Source organism: Sebastes fasciatus, chromosome 1, assembly GCF_043250625.1.
Source record: "Sebastes fasciatus isolate fSebFas1 chromosome 1, fSebFas1.pri, whole genome shotgun sequence".
Classification (NCBI taxonomy): Eukaryota; Metazoa; Chordata; class Actinopteri; order Perciformes; family Sebastidae; genus Sebastes; species Sebastes fasciatus.
Window position 1 is genome coordinate 14,701,430 of NC_133795.1, and position 24,783 is coordinate 14,726,212.

At 41.4% G+C, this 24,783-nt stretch overlaps 2 protein-coding genes across 2 annotated transcripts; both read right to left on the minus strand.

Annotated features, from left to right (window-relative positions):
- Positions 1-3,149: 3,149 nt before the first annotated feature.
- Positions 3,150-6,780, minus strand: LOC141765226 (acidic mammalian chitinase-like). Its single transcript, XM_074631304.1, has 11 exons — positions 6,670-6,780; positions 6,551-6,580; positions 6,258-6,459; positions 6,106-6,162; positions 5,851-6,016; positions 5,111-5,235; positions 4,535-4,658; positions 4,266-4,448; positions 3,858-3,977; positions 3,634-3,772; positions 3,150-3,548 (listed from the first exon to the last, which is right to left on the minus strand). Exons 1-11 carry the CDS (start codon positions 6,692-6,694, stop codon positions 3,304-3,306), a joined length of 1,416 nt encoding a protein of 471 aa, XP_074487405.1. The 5' UTR covers positions 6,695-6,780; the 3' UTR covers positions 3,150-3,303.
- A 3,726-nt stretch (positions 6,781-10,506) lies between these two features.
- Positions 10,507-13,943, minus strand: LOC141765233 (acidic mammalian chitinase-like). The gene is made up of 11 exons (XM_074631315.1): positions 13,824-13,943; positions 13,705-13,734; positions 13,412-13,613; positions 13,260-13,316; positions 13,005-13,170; positions 12,501-12,625; positions 11,925-12,048; positions 11,656-11,838; positions 11,248-11,367; positions 11,024-11,162; positions 10,507-10,938 (listed from the first exon to the last, which is right to left on the minus strand). The coding sequence occupies exons 1-11, from the start codon at positions 13,846-13,848 to the stop codon at positions 10,661-10,663; spliced, it is 1,449 nt and encodes a 482-aa protein (XP_074487416.1). The 5' UTR covers positions 13,849-13,943; the 3' UTR covers positions 10,507-10,660.
- Between the last annotated feature and the right edge of the window lie 10,840 nt (positions 13,944-24,783).

Here is a 24,783-nt window from a genome sequence, read left to right on the forward strand (position 1 = left end):
CAATAAACAACTTATTTCTCCATCTCTGAAGTCAAGCTGCTTTAAATGCCATATCTATATAGATCAGATACATGTATTAAAACTGATCTCACGTGGGTTTCAGTGTCAGCATCTTATATTACAACTTAAGCATTATGAAGTTCTTCCCTTAAAGCTCAACTAGATGAGTACTGTATATGTCATGTCTGTGTTGTTTCAGTTCTTCCCAACAACAGGTTGCATTGCTCTCTCTTTGACAAAACCACTGGAGGGGCAACAAAGTCAGAAATAGTATTGAGCCTAAAACAATGGCATATACACTCAGTTGCCAATATATTAGGTACACCTAGCAAAAAAATTGCAAAAACAAATAGACCCCACAAACCATCACTGTAAAAACAGATATTGATCTGTGAGTGAGAGTCCCACAGTCTCAGAGTTCAATCGACTCTGTATTTTCCCCTCAACCCAAAACAGTTCAGTCCAGTCCAGCACACAGCCACAGAGATAAAGACAACTCAACACTCTGCTCCGGGTTTTACTGCTGATCCCCAAAAAACGTAGAAAGTAGAAAATAACAATAACAGCGTTTGTGTATCAACAGTTCAGAAACAGCTGATTATTTACAGTAAACTATTACACATCAGCGGGTACTCACGGTTCTGTTGACCAGTCATCAGGTTTGCAGCCTCAACTCCTCCAAAACACCAGCAGCTCCTGCAGAAACAAGCCTGGTTAGTTTCATACTGCTGGTTTGTTTGGAGGGCTGTGATTGGATGATTGGATGATTGGAAGATTGGTTGATTGGAAGATTGGATGATTGGTTGATTGGAAGATTGTGGGCGTTAACCTGTAGAAACATGAGTGACAGGTGGGCGGTGACGTCATCCTTCTAACAGCTGATCACTACTAGTATAATTATAGGAAGAACTTCATAAATGAGTTTTAATAGGTGCTATTTTCCTTTTGTTTTCTTTTATCTTCCTTCCATTTTAATTTATCTTATTTCAATTTATGGAGCCACAGGGGTAATAAAGGAAGGACAAGATATTCAAGTTTCAAGATTCAAGATTCAAGGATATATTGTCACACTGGTTATACAAGTACAATCGTGTGAAATACTTTTTGCTGGGAAGCTCCTTTAAGTTAAGTTAAGTAGCAAAAAATAATAAATAAAAAAAAAAAATAATAATATGTGTATTTACAAATAATATACAGTATAATAATAAAGGAAGTTCTTGGTATATGGTAACTATAGAAGCAAATATATATATATATATAGGAGCAGTAGAGGTTGCATACTATAAAAAATATTGCACAGATATTTTTTTTTTTTTTTTCAATATTGCACATATTGCATTGATAGATGTATTGCACTTGTTTATTGCACTTTTTGTGAAGGAGAGAGTGTTATATGATTTATCTGTTTAAAAGTCTGACGGCCTGGGGAAAAAATTGTTCCTCAGTCTGCTGGTGAGAGTCCTGGGGGTCCTGTATCTTCTACCAGAGGGCAGGAGGGAGAACAGGCTGTTGTGGGGGTGTGTTGTCCTTAATGACCCTCAGGGACTTCGTGAGGCACCGCTGAGACAGTATTTATGTTTGAAAATGACAGCAATGGTAGTGGTGTGTGCACATTTTTAAGGAACAGTGTGTAACATTTCAGGAGATCTATTAGCAGAAATGGAATATAATATTCATAACTCTGTTTTCATTTGTGTATAATCACTTGAAACTAAGAATCGTTGAGTTTTCGTTAGCTTAGAACGAGCCCTTCATATCTACATAGGGAGCGGGTCCCATGGATGTATAAAGAGAACTGGATACAGTGTTGAATGCGGGGCCCCGTTCATTCCTATGGAAGTTGCTCAGTGGCACGTGATGCCAAAATGGCTCGACTTCCGACTGGAAAAGTACCCAAATCTTCCAGAGATCTTCAGCATTCATTGAGACCATAGAACAGGCGCAGTAGTGTCCGCCTGGTCACATGGCTCGATCAAGGGGTCACAGCCGTCACGCTGTCGTCACGGCTTGTTCACTCCGCCTCCCAGCCCTCGCTCCAACCTCGGTCTGGGTCTCATTCACATGAACGGAGGAAGAGAAATAACTGGATTCGGCTATTAGTGCATTTTACAACCTTTAGGACCTGATGATTTAAATAAGGGATATTTAGTTGTTCGTACTGGGAAGTTGATTCACCTAAAAAAAAATTGTCCGTTGAGTTACAGAGGTCTCTTTCCCAATGTCAGCCTGTGGGGAAAAGCATTTTTTGGCCCAATGGCATCACGTGCCCAATGGCATCACATGAAGGACAGTGAAGTTGTCGTATTTGGCCACTACGAAAATTGGGATCAGCGACCGGCACTCTTCTTGGGCGGCTTGTTCTTCACGGAGTCCGCCATGTTGCTCCACTATGTTTCTACAGTAGCCCAGAACGGACAGACCGAAAACACTGGCTCTAGAGAGCGCCTTTCATGTTTTCACGTGAGCTGAAGGCCACCGTAGTTCCCCAAAATGCTTGTGAAACTGCGGTAACGTGAGCCGCCGTCTGATTTCCGTTGCTTCTCAAGTAGTGTTATTATGGTAAGGATGGTCCCTGAGTGAGGCGAACGACGTTACCACGGTTTGGCACTCGGCGGCTCACGTTACCGCAGTCTTGGAATGGGAGGAGTGAGCGGAGGGGTACTCAGTTGGTTTCAATCTGCAACCACACCACAAATCCTACACACTGCACCTTTAATGTATCTTATTTCGGTTAATGGAGCCACAGGGTAATAAAGTAAGGACAGGATATTGAGACAGTATTTATGTTTTACAAATTATAACAATTGTAATGCTGTGCACGCATGAGTTTTAATGGGAATATGTACTCGTTGTAACCTCTGTTGTTGCCTTTGTCTTTCTGCTACCATATTTTACTGCTTTATGCTGAACTATCCTGATTTTGTCTGCAGCGACTATTACTGTTTGTCTTTTCTTATTATATACACAGTTCTTGATGTTCTGCTGTGTGGGATACCGGAGTGAAAAGATAAACATTTTTTGTTGCTCATGTTTGATGATCAACATTATTTTGCATTGAATAACTTAATTTTCATTCAGTGATTTGTGGTTTTATTATTTCACTGACTAGAAACATACACGAGACACACAAAACCATCAGAGATCTGAAGTTGCTTTCAATGTGATATTTTATTCAGGTTGGATCAGTGATAGGTGTTACAGAGCTGTTCTTGAATGGGCCTTAGTTGGATGGTCTTATGTTACATGATAGCTGACCCAGCTCCTAACTGAAAACAACCGGTATGAAGTTCAACCATGGATGGTTTAGGCCCAGTTGCAGCACTTGCAGCTGACGTCGAACACGAGGCCGGCAGCACAGTGCTGGGCGTAGGTATTTCCCATGCTGCACTCATAGAAGTGGTTCTTGTTGGTTGGGTCAGGGTAGAGTCCGTTAGACTTGCCAGCGCAGAATCCAGATCCACCGCTGCTGCTGCCGCCGCCGCTGCTGCTGCCACCGCCGCTGGGCTGGGGCTGGGGCACTGGAGGCAGGGGGACAGGAGACTTGCAGGCTGGGGAGAGAAATTAGAGAATTTAAAACATGGAAACAGCCTCATTATGTTTTTTTTAACCATAGGATATGTGTTTCATGCGTACTAGCTCCAGTTCCCAGTCCGCTCTTGATGGCGTTGATCAGGGGGTATCTTCCCTGGCCGCAGAAAGTGCCGCTGAAGTCGTCCAGATCCAAACTCCACACCATGGCTCCACCGAAACCGCTCTGCTTCAGCCACTGAATCTGTAGAGGTGAAACCAAGTGTTAAATAACCTTAAAACATAAATGTTTGTGACAGGAATTTTATTATTGTAATACAACTTCATACCTTGATATTGAAGCTCTTAACGTTGTCATATCCGACCCAGGTTCCGGCCTTGAAGGCATATGGCACATCCTGTTGGCTGTCCCAAGCCTGAGTGGCTCCCTGCTTCAGGAAAGTGCAAATCTGATGGGAGAGAGATTAAGGTTAGGAGTCTACACAATACGTTTGCACACAGTATGTTGTCCTGTCTTATAGTATAGGCCATAGACTGTATATAAAGATGGACGACGCGTCTCCACTTCCTCCCACTGTACAGAAGCGAAGCCAAAATATCCTGGATGCGGGAGTTGCCATCTTGAGATTTTGACATCATTTGGAGCCAGAGTCTGCACAGTAGTGTTCGTCATCATTATATACAGTCTATGGTATATGCATGCCCACACAGATTCAGAAAAAAGAAGAAGCGCAGACCTCATAGTAGGCCCAGAAGCCAGTCTGGCGGGTGAAAGGTCCAGCAGGTCCGGCTCCACTGGCGGGAGCTCCCACAGCAGTGTTAGAGGAAGCCAGGCGGAAGGTGTGGCCGTAGGTGGGGAAACCAACCAGCAGCTTCTCAGCTGGGGCACCGTTGCTCTTCCAGTAGTTCATGGCATAGTCCTACACACGAGAGAGTATGCAGGCCAGCGTGAGTATCTGTTCTGTAATTTAATGATGATTAATTCCCAGCAGGAGCCCTCACTCACCACGTTGAAGTAGATCATGGAGCCCTGGTCAGCGGGGCCCTTGTACAGAGGGCTGTTCTCTCCGACATTGTGCTCCCAAGAACCGTGGAAGTCGTAGGTCATGACGTGGAAGTAGTCCAGCACACTGGCAAACAAGACACAGTGAAGATTAATGTTTAGTCATGGCTGTCTTCTACAGGGCTGCAACTAATGATTATTTTCATTGTCGATTCATTTGTTGATTATTTTCTCGATTAATCGATTAGTTGTTTGGTCTATAAAATGTCAGAAAATGGTGAAAAAAGTGTTTCCCAAAGCCCAAGATGACACCCTCAAATGTCTTGTTTTGTGCACACTCAAAGACATTCAGTTCACTGTCATAGAGGAGTAAAGAAACCAGAAAATATTCACATTTAAGAAGCTGGAATCAGAGAATTTTGACTTTTCTTTTCTTAAAAAATGTATATTAATCGATCAAAATAGTTGCCGAATAATTGAATAGTTAACAACTAATCGATTAATCGTTGCAGCTCTAGTCTTCTATACAACAGATGTGAGGGTCCGTATTGTTTTGCATGTGTCTGCTCATGTTCTTACGCTCCAATTGCGGAAATCTGGTATCCAGAGTCGATGGTTCCCTTTCCAGCAGAGACAGCAGCAGTCAGCATCAGACGGGGACGGTTGGTGTTCTTGCCCTCCTCCTCAAAGGCGCTCATCAGCTCCTACAGATGGGCGAGGAGAGAAATAGTTACAGATGCTGTGCGAAACTGAGAAAGCTTTGTAGAGTATAACCTTTAGTTTAAAGGTGCCGTGTGTAGGATATGGCGGTATCTAGCAGTGAGGTTGCAACCAACTGAAACGTGAACGTGAAACCATGTGCCAAGCTTGTAGGAGAAATACAGTGGCCGAGGCGAAAACATGAAAACACGAATGGCCCTATCTAGAGCCAGTGTTGGGTTTGTCCGTTCTGGGCTACTGTAGAGACATGGCGGCCGGCTCTGTGGAGAGGACCCGCTTCCTATGTAGATATAAACGGCTAAGCTAACAAAAACACAATGATTCATATTTTCAGGTGATTATACACTAAAGAAAACATAGCCTACTTTAATATTAAATTCTATATATGCCAATAGATTCCCCTAAATGTTACACACTGTTCCTTTAATGGCATTCGATGACTATATTTTCAACATATATAACATATATAATATAAAGTTCAATGAAATCTCTTGGACAGATTATACTGTATATAGAATCCTATATACAGTGTATAACCACAGTAATGGTGGCTTGTGTACTTCATCTATAGCCAGACATTTAATAGCAATATGACTGACCTGGACCAGGACGGTGTAGCGCGCCTTATCCTGAGATGGGGAGCCACGAGATCCAGGGTATTCCCAGTCGATATCCAGACCATCAAACTGGTACTGGCGCAGGAACTTGATCACGCTGGTGATGAAGGTCTGACGGTTGGCAGGAGAGGAAACCATAGCGGTGAACCTGGAGACAAGAAGACAGTCACAGTGCTTCCACCTGTACTACAGGTTCCTCTCGGTGAGAGTATTGATCCTCATTTCATCACGACTTACTTGGCAGTACCAAAGTTCCAGCCTCCGATGGCCAGCAGAGTCTTCAGGTTGCTGTTACTGTAAGCAGCAAAAACATCCACGTTAACCTCTCACACTTCATGCATGCTAATGTGTATTAATGTGTCACACTATCAATATGAGTGTGTACTAACTCGTTCTTCAGGGCCTGGAACTGTCCGTAGAGTTTCTCATCGTCCCACTCGTAGGTCTTGATCATGTTGCCGTCCATTCCAGCGAAGGCGTAGATGAGGTGGTCACAGAGACATGGGTCAACGTTGGTGGGGAAATACTTACCTGCTCCGGGACGGTACTGTCCCCAGTTAGTGAAATAACAGGAGAGGATGTAGGATGATCCTGCAACATGTGGAACAATTGCTCTTACATTATGTCGCCAACATAAAAGATGTCTACACACCAACACTGAATGGATAAAGGATATATTTACCTAGCTGCACGTGCAGCAGGAGAGCCAGTCCTGCAGAGAGAGGAGACAGAATTAGACATGAATTTAAGTTTGTAAGAACAAAGTTTGAAAAGTTGCTATGAGCAAGGAGCTCAGCTTACCAACGCAGATGAGTAGTTTGCCCATGGTGCTTCTGTACAACGAACTGAAGACCGGCGGACTCTTTTATACACCCCGGTCTTTCCCTGTATCTGCATTATCTGAAACATATCTTTGATATGGTTTGCCTTTTCAGCAAAACTCAAAAGTCAAACTCATTCGTTTGTTTGTCTGACGCACTGGATTTACGTAAAGCACTGATAACTTTCAAGTGCCTTTTGATAATGATACGATCTGATTAAATTAGCTTTTTTCAAGGTTATTGTTGTTGGTCAAAAGCGCAGGTCACTCCAACAGCATTTTGGTTTTTAAGTTTACACTTTGCTCCATATTTCCACCCACATGAGTGACAGGTGGGCGGTGACGTCATCCTTCTAACAGCTGATCACTACTAGTATTATAGGAAGTACTTCATAAATTAGTTTTAATATGTGCTTTTTCCTTTTGTTTTTCTTTTTTATCTTCCTTCCTTTTAATTTATCTTATTTCAATTTATGGAGCCACAGGGTAATAAAGTAAGGAAAAGATATTGAGACAGTATTTATGTTTGAAAATGACAGCAATGGTAGTGGTGTGTGCACGTTTTAAAGGAACAGTGTGTAACATTTCGGGGGATCTATTAGCAGAAATGGAATATAATATTCATAACTATGTTTTCATTAGTGTATAATCACCTGAAACTAAGAATCATTGAGTTTCCGTTAGTGTAAGATAAGATTTATTTTTGTAAAGATTTATTTTACACAGTATACATATTGTATTCTGCTCCTAAAGTTAGATCTGGAACTATATAATATGGCACACCTTACTTGCTTGTAAGGTGAGTGATGATTAAGATTGGCGGGGTGATATGAAGTAAGAAGTGATGTGCCACCTTTTTGGTTATGGGTGTTCAGTTGTCCTACGCTTGAGTTGAGACATTAAAGTGGATCCTGTTGCACAGACTAAAATCTCCCCATGCTCTTGGTTTACCCACAGCCCTACAGTAGCTTAATTAAGTAACGTAAAGTAAAGTAAAGTTTATAGTTAAGGAAACAAGAAACCTGTCTTACATTAGCTTAGAACGAGCCCTTCATATTTACATAGGGAGCGGGTCCCATGGATGTATTAAGAGAACTGGATACAGCGTTGGAGGCGGGGCCCCGTTCATTCCTTTGAAAGTTGCTCAGTGGCGCATGATGCCAAAATGGCTCGACTTCCGAGTGGAAAAGTACCCAAATCTTCCGGAGATCTTCCGCATTCATTGGGCCCATGGAGGAGGCGCAGTCCGCTCCGTCACATGGAATAACTCTGGATTTGGCTATTAGTGCATTTTACAACTTTTAGGACCTAATTATTTAAACAAGGACTATTCAAGTGTTCGTATTTGGAAGTTGATTCACCCAAAAAAAAAAATTATCCGCTGAGTTACAGACGTCTCTTTCCCAATGTAAGTCTGTGGGAAAAAGTATTTTTGGGCCAAGTGGCATCCTGTGAGGGACACGGAAGTTGTAGTACCGCCGTTTGGCCATTACGAAAATTGGGATCAACGACCGGTGCTCTTTCGAGGCTTGCTTTTCACGGAGTACGCCATGTTGCTCCACTATGTTTCTACAGTAGCCCAGAACGGACAAACCGAACAGCGCCTTTCATGTTTTCACATTATCTGAAGGCCACCGTAGTTCTCCAACATGCTTGTGAAACTGTGGTAACGTGAGCCACCGTCTGATTTCCGTTGCTCCTTAAATAGTGTTATTATGGTAAGGATGGTCTCTGAGTGAGGCGAACGATGTTACCACGGTTTGGCACTCGGTAGCTCAGGTAACCGCTGTCTTGGAAAGGGAGGAGTGAGCGGAGAGGTACTCAGTTTGTTGCAATCTGCAACCACACCACTAGATGTCACAAAATCCTACACACTGTAGGGACCCACCAATGTGACTGGTGGCAAGTGACCACATGAACTCAGTAACATGATCCTTGACCCATGGACTCAGCTCAGCTCAGTAGCCATTGACTGAGGACTCAGCTCAGTAGCCATTGGCTACTTTAGCATTCACACACAGGTGTGAAATTCACCGAGGACAAAACCAGAGGAATCTCTTTGTTCCTCCTCTTTCTGCTCCTTCTTCACCCCTCCTCACCCTTCGGCCCTGCTGAAGGTGAGCTGCTGCTCTCCGGACCAGAAGCAGCTCTGCTCTGATCTATGGCCTGTTAGGAAACAGCCATAGGCACACAAGGATCTTCTAAGCAGAAGACGCGAGAGCCTGCCTTTTTACCTACTAACTTCAAGCAACAACCGCAAGGAAGTTAGCACCAAGCTATCAAGCTGCTGGGAAGAAAGTATTGGAGCAATCAGCTTCCTCCAATCTGCACAACTTGATTTGAGCACAGTAAAGACGACATCTTTGACTTGGAACCACAACTTCAGCACATGGAATTACAAACCCTTTTCTTCCATGGATTGGTAATGTACTGGGCTTACCTTAGCAGTAGCAATTACACATGGCTGAACAAGACTGTTCAACTTTGATTTCTAGAATGTACTTATATTGATTTGGTTTCATGTTATTCATTGAGTTTGACTGTTGTGATATTATTTGTAGTTAAGATATTCGGGTAGCTGGCTTTGCCACATCTGATGTGTTTAGTTTATGCTTCACATAGACAAGGTCTTGCATGCAAACTAACCATCTTTTCTAACCCGCTGCATATCTGACACACATTAAGATCACATACATAAACTGTGAATTAGTCTTAAACATAAACATACAGCTTCAGATAATCTTAACCCCCCACATCACCCCCCTCTTTGTCCTTCCTGAGCACATGTGCTCCGAAGAACAAAGAGGCCATGTGGTGACATGTTGGCGGCCATCTTTGATCCCGCCATCTTTGTAGTTTTACAGTGCTCGCCATTTTGTCTGTAGGCCATTCAGACATCCTGAGACAAGTAGCCAGCCATCTTGTCTCTCTCCCTCTCTCTCTCACACACACACATGCTCACACACTTTGTTTGGTTTGTTTAGTTTAGTTATTTAGTTAGATTAATATTGTGTTTTAAACCTTTATTATCTTGTAAATACATGTTTGTGGAATATACATGCTGGTCTGTTTAATGTTGTACAAGAGTGAATAATACCAACCTCTGCTATGTCAAGAACTCCGATATCCTTCAACCTTTACTATCTATTTTGGTTATAGTTATTAATTTAATTATTAATCAACGTTCCAAATTGATAGTTTAGTATATTTAATGAGACTATATTAACGTTTTGGTTATTGGTCCCTGATTCCAGGGTGGTTCCCCGTTTATTATTAATGTTTATGATAATTTTTATTAATAATAATAATTTTATTATTATTTATTAATTAATTTGCTAATAACCAAACCTGTTCCTGCCAAATCCCTACAACACTGTACCTTTAATGTATCTTATTTCGTTTAATGGAGCCACAGGGTAATAAAGTAAGGACAGGATATTGAGACAGTGTTCATGTTTTACAATTTATAGCAATTGTAATGCTGTGCACGCATGAGTTTTAATGGGAATATGTACTCGTTGTAACCTCTGTTGTTGCATTTGTCTTTCTGCTACTGTATTTTACTACATTTTGCTGAACTATCCTGATTTTGTCTGCAGTGACTATTACTGTTTGCCTTTTCTTGTTATATACACAGTTTTTGATGTTCTGCTGTGTGGGATAATGGAGTGAAGAGATAAAAAAATTATGTTGCTCATGTTTGATAATCAACATTATTCTTCATTGAATAACTTAATTTTCATTCAGTGATTTGAGGTTTTATTATTTCACTGACTAGAAACATACACGAGACACACAAAACCATCAGAGATCTGAAGTTGCTTTCAATGTGATATTTTATTCAGGTTGGATCAGTGACAGGTGTTACAGAGCTGTTCTTGAATGGGCCTTAGTTGGATGGTCTTATGTTACATGATAGCTGACCCAGCTCCTAACTGAAAACAACCGGTATGAAGTTCAACCGTGGATGGTTTAGGCCCAGTTGCAGCACTTGCAGCTGACGTCGAACACGAGGCCGGCAGCACAGTGCTGGACGTAGGTATTTCCCATGCTGCACTCATAGAAGTGGTTCTTGTTGGTTGGGTCAGGGAAGAGTCCGTTAGACTTGCCAGCGCAGAATCCAGATCCGCCGCTGCTGCTGCCGCCGCCGCTGCTGCTGCCACCGCCGCTGCTGCCACCGCCGCCGGGCACGGGCTGAGCGTGCGCGGTTGGTGTGACTGGCGGCAGGGGGTCAACACGAGACTTGCAGGCTAGGGAAAGAAAATAGAGAATTTAAAACATGGAAACAGCCTCATTATGTTTTTTTTAACCATAGGATATGTGTTTCATGCGTACTAGCTCCAGTTCCCAGTCCGCTCTTGATGGCGTTGATCAGGGGGTATCTTCCCTGGCCGCAGAAAGTGCCGCTGAAGTCGTCCAGATCCAAACTCCACACCATGGCTCCACCGAAACCGCTCTGCTTCAGCCACTGAATCTGTAGAGGTGAAACCAAGTGTTAAATAACCTTAAAACATAAATGTTTGTGACAGGAATTTTATTATTGTAATACAACTTCATACCTTGATATTGAAGCTCTTAACGTTGTCATATCCGACCCAGGTTCCGGCCTTGAAGGCATATGGCACATCCTGTTGGCTGTCCCAAGCCTGAGTGGCTCCCTGCTTCAGGAAAGTGCAAATCTGATGGGAGAGAGATTAAGGTTAGGAGTCTACACAAAACATATGCACACAGTATGTTGTCCTGTCTTATAGTATAGGCCCTAGACTGTATATAAAGATGGACGACGCGTCTCCACTTCCTCCCACTGTACAGAAGTGAAGCCAAAATATCCCAGATGCAGGAGTTGCCATCTTGAGATTTTGACATCATTTGGAGCCAGAGTCTGCACAGTAGTGTTCGTCATCATTATATACAGTCTATGGTATATGCATGCCCACACAGATTCAGAAAAAAGAAGAAGCGCAGACCTCATAGTAGGCCCAGAAGCCAGTCTGGCGGGTGAAAGGTCCAGCAGGTCCGGCTCCACTGGCGGGAGCTCCCACAGCAGTGTTGGAGGAAGCCAGGCGGAAGGTGTGGCCGTAGGTGGGGAAACCAACCAGCAGCTTCTCAGCTGGGGCACCGTTGCTCTTCCAGTAGTTCATGGCATAGTCCTACACACGAGAGAGTATGCAGGCCAGCGTGAGTATCTGTTCTGTAATTTAATGATGATTAATTCCCAGCAGGAGCCCTCACTCACCACGTTGAAGTAGATCATGGAGCCCTGGTCAGCGGGGCCCTTGTACAGAGGGCTGTTCTCTCCGACATTGTGCTCCCAAGAACCGTGGAAGTCGTAGGTCATGACGTGGAAGTAGTCCAGCACACTGGCAAACAAGACACAGTGAAGATTAATGTTTAGTCATGGCTGTCTTCTACAGGGCTGCAACTAATGATTATTTTCATTGTCGATTCATTTGTTGATTATTTTCTCGATTAATCGATTAGTTGTTTGGTCTATAAAATGTCAGAAAATGGTGAAAAATGTGTTTCCCAAAGCCCAAGATGACGCCCTCAAATGTCTTGTTTTGTGCACACTCAAAGACATTCAGTTCACTGTCATAGAGGAGTAAAGAAACCAGAAAATATTCACATTTAAGAAGCTGGAATCAGAGAATTTTGACTTTTCTTTTCTTAAAAAATGTATATTAATCGATCAAAATAGTTGCCGAATAATTGAATAGTTAACAACTAATCGATTAATCATTGCAGCTCTAGTCTTCTATACAACAGATGTGAGGGTTCGTAATGATTTGCATGTGTCTGATCATGTTCTTACGCTCCAATCGCGGAAATCTGGTATCCAGAGTCGATGGTTCCCTTTCCAGCAGAGACAGCAGCAGTCAGCATCAGACGGGGACGGTTGGTCTTCTTGCCCTCCTCCTCAAAGGCGCTCATCAGCTCCTACAGATGGGCGAGGAGAGAAACAGTTACAGGTGCTGTGCGAATCTGAGAAAGCTTTGTAGAGTATAACCTTTAGTTTAAAGGTGCCGTGTGTAGGATATGGCGGCATCTAGCAGTGAGGTTGCAACCAACTGAAACGTGAACGTGAAACCATGTGCCAAGCGTGTAGGAGAACTACAGTGGCCGAGGCGAAAACATGAAAACACGAATGGCCCTATCTAGAGCCAGTGTTGGGTTTGTCCGTTCTGGGCTACTGTAGAGACATGGCGGCCGGCTCTGTGAAGAGGACCCGCTTCCTATGTAGATATAAACGGCTCATTCTAAGCCAACGAAAGACAAGCCATTCTAAGCCAAGACATTTAATAGCAATATGACTGACCTGGACCAGGACGGTGTAGCGCGCCTTATCCTGAGATGGGGAGCCACGAGATCCAGGGTATTCCCAGTCGATATCCAGACCATCAAACTGGTACTGGCGCAGGAACTTGATCACGCTGGTGATGAAGGTCTGACGGTTGGCAGGAGAGGAAACCATAGCGGTGAACCTGGAGACAAGAAGACAGTCACAGTGCTTCCACCTGTACTACAGGTTCCTCTCGGTGAGAGTATTGATCCTCATTTCATCACGACTTACTTGGCAGTACCAAAGTTCCAGCCTCCGATGGCCAGCAGAGTCTTCAGGTTGCTGTTACTGTAAGCAGCAAAAACATCCACGTTAACCTCTCACACTTCATGCATGCTAATGTGTATTAATGTGTCACACTATCAATATGAGTGTGTACTAACTCGTTCTTCAGGGCCTGGAACTGTCCGTAGAGTTTCTCATCGTCCCACTCGTAGGTCTTGATCATGTTGCCGTCCATTCCAGCGAAGGCGTAGATGAGGTGGTCACAGAGACATGGGTCAACGTTGGTGGGGAAATACTTACCTGCTCCGGGACGGTACTGTCCCCAGTTAGTGAAATAACAGGAGAGGATGTAGGATGATCCTGCAACATGTGGAACAATTGCTCTTACATTATGTCGCCAACATAAAAGACGTCTACACACCAACACTGAATGGATAAAGGATATATTTACCTAGCTGCACGTGCAGCAGGAGAGCCAGTCCTGCAGAGAGAGGAGACAGAATTAGACATGAATTTAAGTTTGTAAGAACAAAGTTTGAAAAGTTGCTATGAGCAAGGAGCTCAGCTTACCAACGCAGATGAGTAGTTTGCCCATGGTGCTTCTGTACAACGAACTGAAGACCGGCGGACTCTTTTATACACCCCGGTCTTTCCCTGTATCTGCATTATCTGAAACATATCTTTGATATGGTTTGCCTTTTCAGCAAAACTCAAAAGTCGAACTCATTCGTTTGTTTGTTTGTCGCACTGGATTTACGTAAAGCACTGATAACTTTCAAGTGCCTTCTGATAATGATACGATCTGATTAAATTAGCTTTTTTCAAGGTTATTGTTGTTGGTCAAAAAGTGCAGGTCACTCCAACAGCATTTTGTTTTTTAAGTTTACCCTTTGCTCCATATTTCCACCAAGTGTTTACGTATTGTGAGTACATCACTGGTTTATGAATATTTAAAATATTTTAAGTAATGTGAGGGGTTGAAGCTCAACGGTCGCCTTGGATTTACTCATGTATATTTACTTGAAAAGGGAAAATTTCCACAGTTTTGTAGTATCTTCTTACAGGAGTATTCAAAGCTAAGTTCTGCTAATAAGCAAACTGTACTACGGTGAGAAAATTGTGTGGCTAGGTCCTTAACTTGAGCCTAGACTGAACAAAACCACTGTTTTTACCTCAATAAGCACACGAACCTACTTACCAATCTAACAGAAAGCTTATTGTTGCCTTTACAAAGTAACACATAAAGGACCTTACATCAAGATGAATTAAATCAAATTATCATTAAATGACTTTTAACCTTTTAGCATATTACTATTAATTAACTTATTCAATGAAATCACTCATTTATCTCACCTACATAAAATACAGACTGTGCTTATTTATTGAACTAAAACGTGTATATGAAACTTGTCTCCCACAAGTAACCCAATAGTTCTTAGACAGCAAAATTTGTGTTGTACCATTTTCCATTTACACAAAAGTTGTTTGATACTGTTGTTTATTCGGTTATCCTTAAGTTCTCTCTGCTACATGCCTTATCACCCTCAGACATGGTTTAGATATCACCTGGAATGAACCTTGCTGTCCGTCACACTGCAGAGAGGCAACAGGCTTTTTGTCCTTTCCTGTCCTTGAATGTGGCTCAGCAGTTTGGGGATTGTATTGCTACGTGGATTGGGAAATTAGTAACCGTTCAAGGTACTTTATAATGTGGTATTTTATTTAATTTTTTCTGCTCTTTTGCTTTTGGTATATATGTATTACCGGAAGATGAATGTTCTGTAAAACAGTGTGTCTTGTAATCCCATGTGGGATGGGCCAGATGTTTGGCATGACACAGAAATAAAATAAACTAACCAACTAAACGTACCCCTGCTTTAAATATCCACAACATTTGAAAGAAAACAAAAACTAAGAGAAGCGGCAGGAAACAACTTTAGATTAAGCATTTATAGCAGCTTTTTATGGGTGTGGACGAGATAATAATACAGTATATATTTCAACCTGTACTAACCCAGGCAACGTTAACAAGGTCCAGCAGCAGCCTGCTTCACAACGGCACCTGGGAGGTTGCGTCTAGAAGGTAACCCGCAAATTGTGAAAACTTGCAAAAACTCTTGCGAGACTCGCCGCCCACCTGACCTTAACCATTCAAGGTCAACGCCTAACCTCAAACCATCTTGCAAAAATTTCGCAATTTGCATGTTACCCTCTAGCCGCGACCCAATACAACCACAATATTTTACTGGTGACCACTGGTTGCACTGGAATAACAGGTTGACAATGGACAACACCTCTCTTAGTGTGGATGGGGAGAGTGTTACTTATTCATCACATTTTCCAACCAGGGCACAGATTCAAACTAGCAACCTTCCAGCCCCATGCACACTTATATTATCCTAAAGGTACAGTAAGAGATAAGATAAGATATTCCTTTATTAGTCCCAAAGTGGGGAAATTTGCAATTATAAATTAATGTATACAGAATATATGTCCCAGGATTAATTAGTGGTGTTGTGAGGATTCAATGACACAAAAACATCAAAATGATGTAGCCAGGCTTCATAACTACCACACACATTATTATTTTAAAGTGGCACGGTTTGAAAGTGCAGATTACAAAGGTCTCTTCACAGTAGAGCGGAGAAGTGCTCTAGAGCTCAAATGTTCTCCAGCTGTGTGGCTCAGCTCTGTTAGAGGGATAAGATGAGCCCCCTCTCAATGAGAGATAAGTACCAATTATTATATTATGATATTATAATTATTATTAAAGTACCAAGTATTTGGTGTGTGATGGATTAAACCTGATATATACTGCATACAGTATATCTCAGTGTGTTTATGGATCTTTGGATGCCTGCTTTTTAACTAAACAATAAAAACCCAAACAATTACTTATCACATTAAGATTTTTTTGTTTTGATTAAGACTAGAAACTAAGAGTCTACATGCCAGCAGCTCTGTAAGGCTGTACTTAGCAGTGCTTTGAGTTATAAACCATGTTCACCACCATTTAAATTTAGCGCGTTATTGTACAAAGTACAGCTACATAGGAATGTCATATATAATTCTTCCGTTATTTGGTTTTAAACCAACGAAGTGGGCAAAGATTTGACCTGCTGGTGGCACTACTGTATTCATGAAAGTCTGCGCAAACGTTTTGCTAATTTATCTTATACATGTAAAGGCATTTCACTATAAACCTAAAACATCAACTTAATTGGTACTTGAGAAAAAGCTATACTGGATCATTTCAGTGGATAAGTGATCTGCTGGTGGCACTAAAAAGTCACAGGATCGCCAAAGTTATTAGGATTAATCTTCTGGAGACCTTGTGTATTGGTTCTTAATTTCCCTGTTGCATAATAACTGGACCAAAGTGGTGGAGCGACCCCAGACCCACACTGCTGGGATTTCCAAATTAAAAACAAGACATACCATCACCACTGCAGTATCTGCTATGTGGATTGCTAAACAGGTTTCCACACATGCTATTCCCAATAAACACATAATCACCTCTGAGCAGCGCAGCCAGTCCTTAATTTCAATTGTTTTTCACTCTAAATATAATTTAAGTGTCAGCCGCAAACTATTATCCCTGCTAGCAACAACTCAGTGCTAAACTACTTGATAAACAAAGTGTGAAAAATATCAACCTATTGCATAATAGTTTCAGCATAGTGCAGTTCATTCAAGCCACACTGAAGTCTACTTTTTGTCATTGTTTTGTGTGTTTGCATCACTGTTGAATCATGATTCAAACGGCAACGTGTTATTGGCCCATTTTAAAAAGTTTCTTTTTTCCAACGGTGTGGACATATCTGGTAGGATTGTAGTTTTAAAGGAACAGTGTGTAACACTTTGGGAAATTCAGAAATTGAAAATTGAACATCTGTACATTAGTGTATAATCACCTGAAAATAAAAATTACAAACTCTGGCTCTAGAGAGAGCTTTTCACGTTTTTACGTTACCTGAAGGCCACCGTAGTTCTCCGACACGCTTGTGTAACTGCAGTAACGTGAGCCGCACAGTGTAAAACCGTGGTACCGCCAGCCGCCGTCTGACTTCCATTGCTCCTAAAGTAGTGTTATTATGGTAAGGATGGCCTCTGAGCGAGGCGAGCGCGTTACCCAGGTTTAACGTTACCGCAGTCTTGGAAAGGGAGGAGTGAACGAAGGAGTTTTCAGTTGTTTGCAATCTAAAACCACACCAATTGGTGCCGCCAAATCCTACACACTGTACCTTTAATATGTGGGCACTTTGAAATCTCCCCTCAGAGTTTTCCTTTATATGTCAGCAGAAGTGATTTGAATGCTGTTGGAGGATGTAATTGAGTGAATTTTGTGCCAATATTTAAAATAATGATGTACAGTATGTGCATGATTGTTTTGTGGCAACATGACCTGAGTGTTAGACACACTACCAAATCTCACCACCAGAGAGAGACAATAAGCTACATGTGCAGAGTCCATTATGGTCCATTTTGTATGAGATGGTCAAGAACGAGAGACTAGAGAGACTATTTATTCTTGGAAGCGGTTGAGTTCCCCCTCCAGTGATGTCATCTGCTCTTTGAAATGGTCAAAACGCTCATGAAGCCTATGCTGCGAGCAAGACCAGTCTTAACCTCTGAAACAAAACAACACATCTTTTTTTACTGTAGAGATGAATTACATTGAACTTACTGAACCGCAAACTCTTTCACCATGGCAACCGTGCACAGAGAGCTGGCTGATAAACACAGACCTGTTGCCATCTCCCACGCAGTACACACACACATACACACACACACCGACACACACACACGCTGTGCTAGTTAATTGAAATATGACACATGGAAATGATGATTAATCGTGATAAATCACGTTGTCTTTGCAGAGACAGGAAGAAGAAGCCACTGAACTACACCCATCTGCTGTGTAAAACGATATATACTACAGAATAATGGTGAATCTCTGTAATTATAATACATTAATTTTTATGTTCAGGTCTATCCCAGCAGGGGAGCCGGTTTGACTAAGTTGTACAATTAGCAGTTTCTCTCTAAAGTGTGTGATTATTCTTGAGCCTGTGATCTTCCTCGGAGACGTAGGAGTGCATATTTTAAGGCATAACAAGCCTCCAATTGTGTTTTTTTTCTTTTCTGATTTAGTCTGGAAGGATGTCAAAAAGCATTTAACTGTGTGGACAGTATGACGGCACACACAAACATGATCAAAATGTGAATACTGTGCAAACTGTGAGTAGCACTCAGTGTTGGTTCCCTCTATCCCCCCACCTCCACCCTCACCCGGCTCCCCTCCTGCAACGGGCTTCTCGACAACCCTTTGCTGTTAGATACTGCCGGGCTCGTCACCATGGCAGCAAATTCTCAATCATTTTCTCTCTGACATGTTTCTATGCGTGCACACACTCTCAAAACCTCACATATGCATTTAGCTGTTATGACGTGGGAGGGTTGTCCGTGAGTCCTTGAGTGTTCCCGGGTCCAGCTGGTCCGCATGTGAACAGAATTCATACGGCGTGCTGTGACGGGGAAGGAAGGGATGCTGTGCCGTGTATATAGCATACCACATTTTCACATGCAACCTGTTATAGGATATCATGTGCCGTTGGGATTTTTGCACCCAACCGTGTGTGTGTGTGTGTGTGTGTGTGTGTGTGTGTGTGTGTGTGTGTGTGTGTGTGTGTGTGTGTGTGTGTGTGAGTGTGTGTGTGTGAGTGTGTGCACACTGTGTGTTTCCTGATATATGAGTCACATTCCTAAACTTGACAGATACGCTTGCTTCTGTTCAGATGTACTCAGAACAAAGAGTCAATTTACTAATAATATCAGTGAATGTGATTTAGGACCTTGACTCACCGACAGCTGAGAACACACTCTCAAATATTTGTCAAATGGTCTCAGGACACTGTCAGTCTCTGTCTCAGTCTCACTATTGCGGCAAGGATGAGGTACAAGTACTTTAATTCTACGTTGTATTCTTAAAGGAACAGTGTTTAGCATTTTGGCGGCGGCGGCGGTGAGAGAAATCACTCTGATTGGCGGTTCAGCTTAAACGAATCAGTGCACGAGAAGAGAAACGGAGGTGAGGAAAGCAAGCAAACAAGTAAATTCAAGAGGAAAAACACAGAAGGCTCTTCTCATTTTTCATCTTCATCTCATCTGATCATTCAAATACATGGATATTTTCACAACAACACGGCCATCTGGAATGAAGCTACAGTAAGTGGTGAGTGAGAGTGGTGTGAAAATGATCGGCAGACGGCGCGTTTTTCCACACACGTATCATAACAACGGCTTGTATAGCCGCAGTCCTCTGTCTTCCGGTTTCCCTTTTTGAATGACTAATACAGACTACCGCGACCTGCTGGTGTTGAGAGTTAATTCATCTCACTTAGGTGCAGGACGTACTTGGTAGTTTGTTGCCAGCTGTAGTCTTTGTGGTGTGTTTGAGTGCAACTTTTTGGCCAAGACAAAGGCGACGTGAGGTGACTCAAAGGTTCGCCTTCGTCGCCACTAGTTCTTTCATGTCGGGTTGTTGCGTCTGGGCCTTTAGAATGAACCCTTCATATCTACATAGGGAGCGGGTCCTCTTCACAGAGTCCGCCATGTTGCTCAAACCAAACACTGGCTCTAGAGAGAGCTTCGGCGTTTCTACGTTACCCGAGGGCCACCGTAATTCTCCGACACGCTTGTGAAAGTGCGTTAACGTGGGCCTCAGAGAAAATATGGTTATTATGGTAAGGATGGCCTCTGAGCGGCGTTACTACGGTTTTGCAACCGCAGTCTTGGAAAGGGAGGAGTGAGCTGAGGGGTAGTGAGTTGGTTGCAATCTGCAACCACACCGCTAGATGCCGCCAAATCCTACACACTGTACTTTTAAAATATGAGACACGCTCATTGTTATTTTTCAGTACAGATTTGCACTCATTCAGCAGAGCAATAAAAAAAACTACAGCATCATACATGATACTGCATCTTCAGCCATGTTGCTAAATCAAAGCGCTAACGAGAAAGGACTTGAACACCAGACGTGACTTGAATTTTCACGTCCCCGACAGTTGACGTCAGCTCGCAGAAAAACGAAGTGAAAAAAAAACAGAAAGGTGATACAGAGAAATGAGAACTGAAAGAGTGAGGAGAGTGAGATGGGAGGATAAGGCAGAGCTGATTTTCTTTTCTCCAATAAAAGCGACAACCCCCCGGTGTTGCTATGGCGACCTCCTCTCTCTCCCTTCCTTTCAGCGAGCTACCACTTATCCTTGCTGCCTTTCAGTCAGCCGGGCATGTGGGTGTGTGTGCTTTTGTGTGTTGGCTCCTGAATGAATCAAGCAAATGAAGGGGAAAGCCATCAGAGAGCCAAGTCAAACTGTTTCACATATACACAATAATACACACATATACAGTATATATATACATATATATATACATATACACACACATATAAGCCCACAAGATGCAAAAATGCTTCATACTTTTTAGTTGACTAACTCCACAGTTCTTTTCTGTTCAATCTCTCTATTTTTTTCATCTCACAGTATATTCTGCAGACTCTCTATCCGTTTTTTACTCTTTCACAACCAGTGAACGATTTCATTTGATCTGATTTTCAGTTAACACACACCCACTCAAATACACACATATCCTCTCCACCGCTACTCTCTGTAAATGTGAACAACAATGAAAAGAAAAAAACGATGAGGATAAGTAAGGGGAGCTATATGAGTGTGTGTCCGTCGTTTTTATTTCCCATTAGCAAAAGGTCAATGATCATAAAAGCTAAAAGTGAATCGTATATACTATGACACAGAATCACTTCAAACCCTTCACAGGACCCAGGACATCGCAGTTGTAAACTATGCAATGCCGGCAAACTAAACTGTCATTTGCTGGGTGGAAAAGTGTCAAAAGTACTAACAATACAAGTATTAGATCACATCACAGAGACCGATGGAGTCTCAACTGTTCTCGTCTCAAGTAAAACTACATGAGCACACAAACATGCTCACAGACACTCAGTTTTTCTTTCATACTGCAAAAGTCTGTGTGATTCAATTTTTCATCACTGACCAGAGGCTGTGTTTATATACTCCACTCTTCACTCTTCACAAGCACATCATTTAATAAGCTATAAGTGCTAAAATAAAAAATGCATGTCTTCATGCACGTTTCTGGCAGCTGCCAGCATCGTTTGACCCAGTAAATACTCCGGATGTCAAGTCCCTTCAGACGGACTAAATGTTTAATCATGTTTAACGCACATCGAATAAAACTTTCATTGAAATTTGTCTTTTATTTAACAATTTCTGAATACTTTCGCAGCAATCAATACAGTAGAGTTGGGCAAAAAAAGGCGGTGGTTGAAGTGATAAAATTATTTAGTATTTATGCACATTTGGGGGTTTTATTGCACACCTCAGATACCTTCTGGAAAGGATGAATCCATAACACTTGTAATATTATTGCTGCTGAAAGCTTTACATTTACCTAATCAATTATTCTAGCCAGCAAGATTTCATTCTCACATAAAACAAATATCCATATAGAGTGCTCCAGGGATGACATATTTTTGTAGGCCAACCATGAAGTTAGCATCGCCCTGGTTTCCTCGACAAAAAGCCCATTGGATTGTGCCATTGGGTTTTTGATTATTACAGAAAATAAGCTCTGTGGCAAACACACGTTTATGATACTTAAATGTTTTGTTTAGCAAGATAATCTCCACAAATGACACCACTTTTATGATTTTTGAAATATAAATGCAATCGCCAGAAGTAACAAGCTAATGTTAGGCTATAAACAAACTACACCACGGTCGCATGAGCGTGAGTATACACAATGAGGCTGTAAAGGCGGATGAGTCGGCGTGATGCCGTCTTGTCGTAGAACAAAAGGTTAAAATCTCTTCAGCTTGTGTTAACCACAGACCTTATGTCATCTAACTAAAAACCCATTCAAAAAACTCGTTGACTTTCAGACGAGAGAACAGGAAGTGCTAAAATGCTAACACATTTCCGGGTTTCAGGACTCATTCCTGTAGCACTCTGTAGCATACTATATCCACTGTGATTTGACACATGCAGAGGAATCCACTACCATCCTTTTGTCCACCTGATGAATGGAAGTCCAATTTTGACTTTTAATTCTTTGAGCTCTGTTTTTGGTCTCCACCAACTCCTGAGGTAAATATGTGGCTCTTAGTGGCAAAATGTTCAACACCATCTTGTCATTAACTTTGTCTGCAGTTTGGTGCTGAGTAAGTAACGCACAGTGGAGTTTAGAACTTTTTTCGCAGGATTCGGCCGCCCGCTGTGGCGCTAAACAACTCTGATGACGGGGGTGAGTCTGAACCAAAACAAAGAGCTGAAAGATGCTAGAGAGGCCAGGGGAACTTAAGAGTTCGCTTATAGTTCTCTGTGGGTTTGTCACTACAAGTGATACGTTTCACATTTCATGTAGTCACTTGTTAATATAAAGATATTGATTATAGCAGCTTTAAAAAATAATTACATCAAGTTAAACATAGTAAAACAAACTCTAGCCCAGATTCTGTGTCGAGATCATTAAACTCACTACAAGCTGATTTAGAGACCAATGTGAAGCACACTTCAGTCATATTATGCTGCATGACCTGATCATCTCATCCATCATCACATCTCACTGCACTAATCTGACAGTCTGCTCTAAGTTTTCAAGTCACATTTACTCTCCACACTCACAAGTGCTTCTCTGCTTTAACTGTACTGCGAACCACCACTTCTATGGAGGATGGACCCTGCCAAAAATAAAAGAATAAATAAATAAATATATAACTCGATAAATAAATAAATAAATAAATATGTCATGAAATATAGCAAAAATAATATTAAAAATAAATGTAGCTGATAATTAGTTGATAACATGTGACATAAATTTGTATTAATTATCTTATTTATTTACTCTCCTGTTTAATTTTCCCTTTTATTTATTTATGTATTTATTTTTTTTAAACTAATTTATTCATTTATTTTTGCATTTATTTTTACTTATTTATTTATTTTTAAATGTATGTATTTATGTATTTATTCATGCATTTATTTATTTGTTTCTGCACAATTTTCCCTTTGCATTTCACCCTTCATTTATTTCCCCAAACTTATTTATTTCTATATTCTTTATACACTTCTTTACACATTTCTTTTTACTTTTATTTTTTTATGCATTGCTGCATCATAATGCAAATGAGGGGGCTGTCACTCAAAATAAATAAATAAATAAGTGCATAAATAAGAAATATCAATTTATGTCACATTTTATCAATGGCTACATTTATTTTTAATATCATTTTTCTACATGTAATGACATATTTATTAATTTATCAAATCATTTATCTACTTATTCATTTATTTTTTATTTTGGCAGGTTCTGTCCTTGAGTCTCTAACTGCCTTAAACACCATTTGTATGAAGTGTCTTTTACTGCCAAGTGAATTCCCATGACAGAGGATTACTTCCCATGCTGCATGCATGCTATTTATCATGTTACTGCTGTATTGCTGCAGCCTGGAGCGATCCACAGAGTAGAGGTATATCTCCATCTCAGGACAGTCAAACTGTATTGCCTTCGGCGATTCCAATATAAAGCCAAAGTAATGGCATACGTTATTCCTTACAGAGCTACGGTGGTGGTCTGATTGAAAATATATGCATGCCGCAGTAAGTCTGAGATCCACTCAACGCCTGCACACATACTGTACATACCAGACTAAATTAATTTTCTTTCATACACAAATTACCACCACCTGTCAATGTGGCATTATACAGAAGCTGTTAGGAGAGAGGTCAGAAAATACCGAGACCGTTGGAATCAGAGAAATTAAATAAACAACTAAGAATTAAGAGTCAATTCACATCAACAGTACCCACAGTAAAATACTTCTCTTGTATATCGTTTTATCTTTTGTGTCTATTGTTGCTTGCTGGTCTGAACAAAAGGTTTAATTACTGTATCAGTTTCTACTCTTGGCTATTTTCCATATTATTTAATGATACAGACTTTTAGGTGAGATGAGATTGGAATAAGGCTCATTAAAACCTTATTGAATGCTGCAATGTCTGAGCTCATACATTTTTTTTAACTCATGCAATAAAGAATTGAGATCTGAAATGATGTGCACTGAAGGTTTGTACGATTTGGAGACAATTCCACATTGAAACTTGACAAAAATGAAATCATTCAACAAGTATATTTAATGAAGAGATGAGACACAATTTAAGTCACACTGATTGAATTTAGAGACAATGTGCAAGGTAAAGATAAAACTTTCATAATTTAATCTGTGCCTCTCCTGCTGCTTTGTAACCTTCGTAATCTACAACCTGACATTGTAAACAGGTCTTTAATCTGCAGACGACGGCAGAAAAACTAAAATGCCAGCAGGAGCCAAAGAAAACTTCTCATCCAGAAAAATCACACACTGTAACTAACGCAAGAGGTTTTCCTTCGGCTCGCAAAACAGGAAAAGAGTATACGAGGGAGAGAGCGA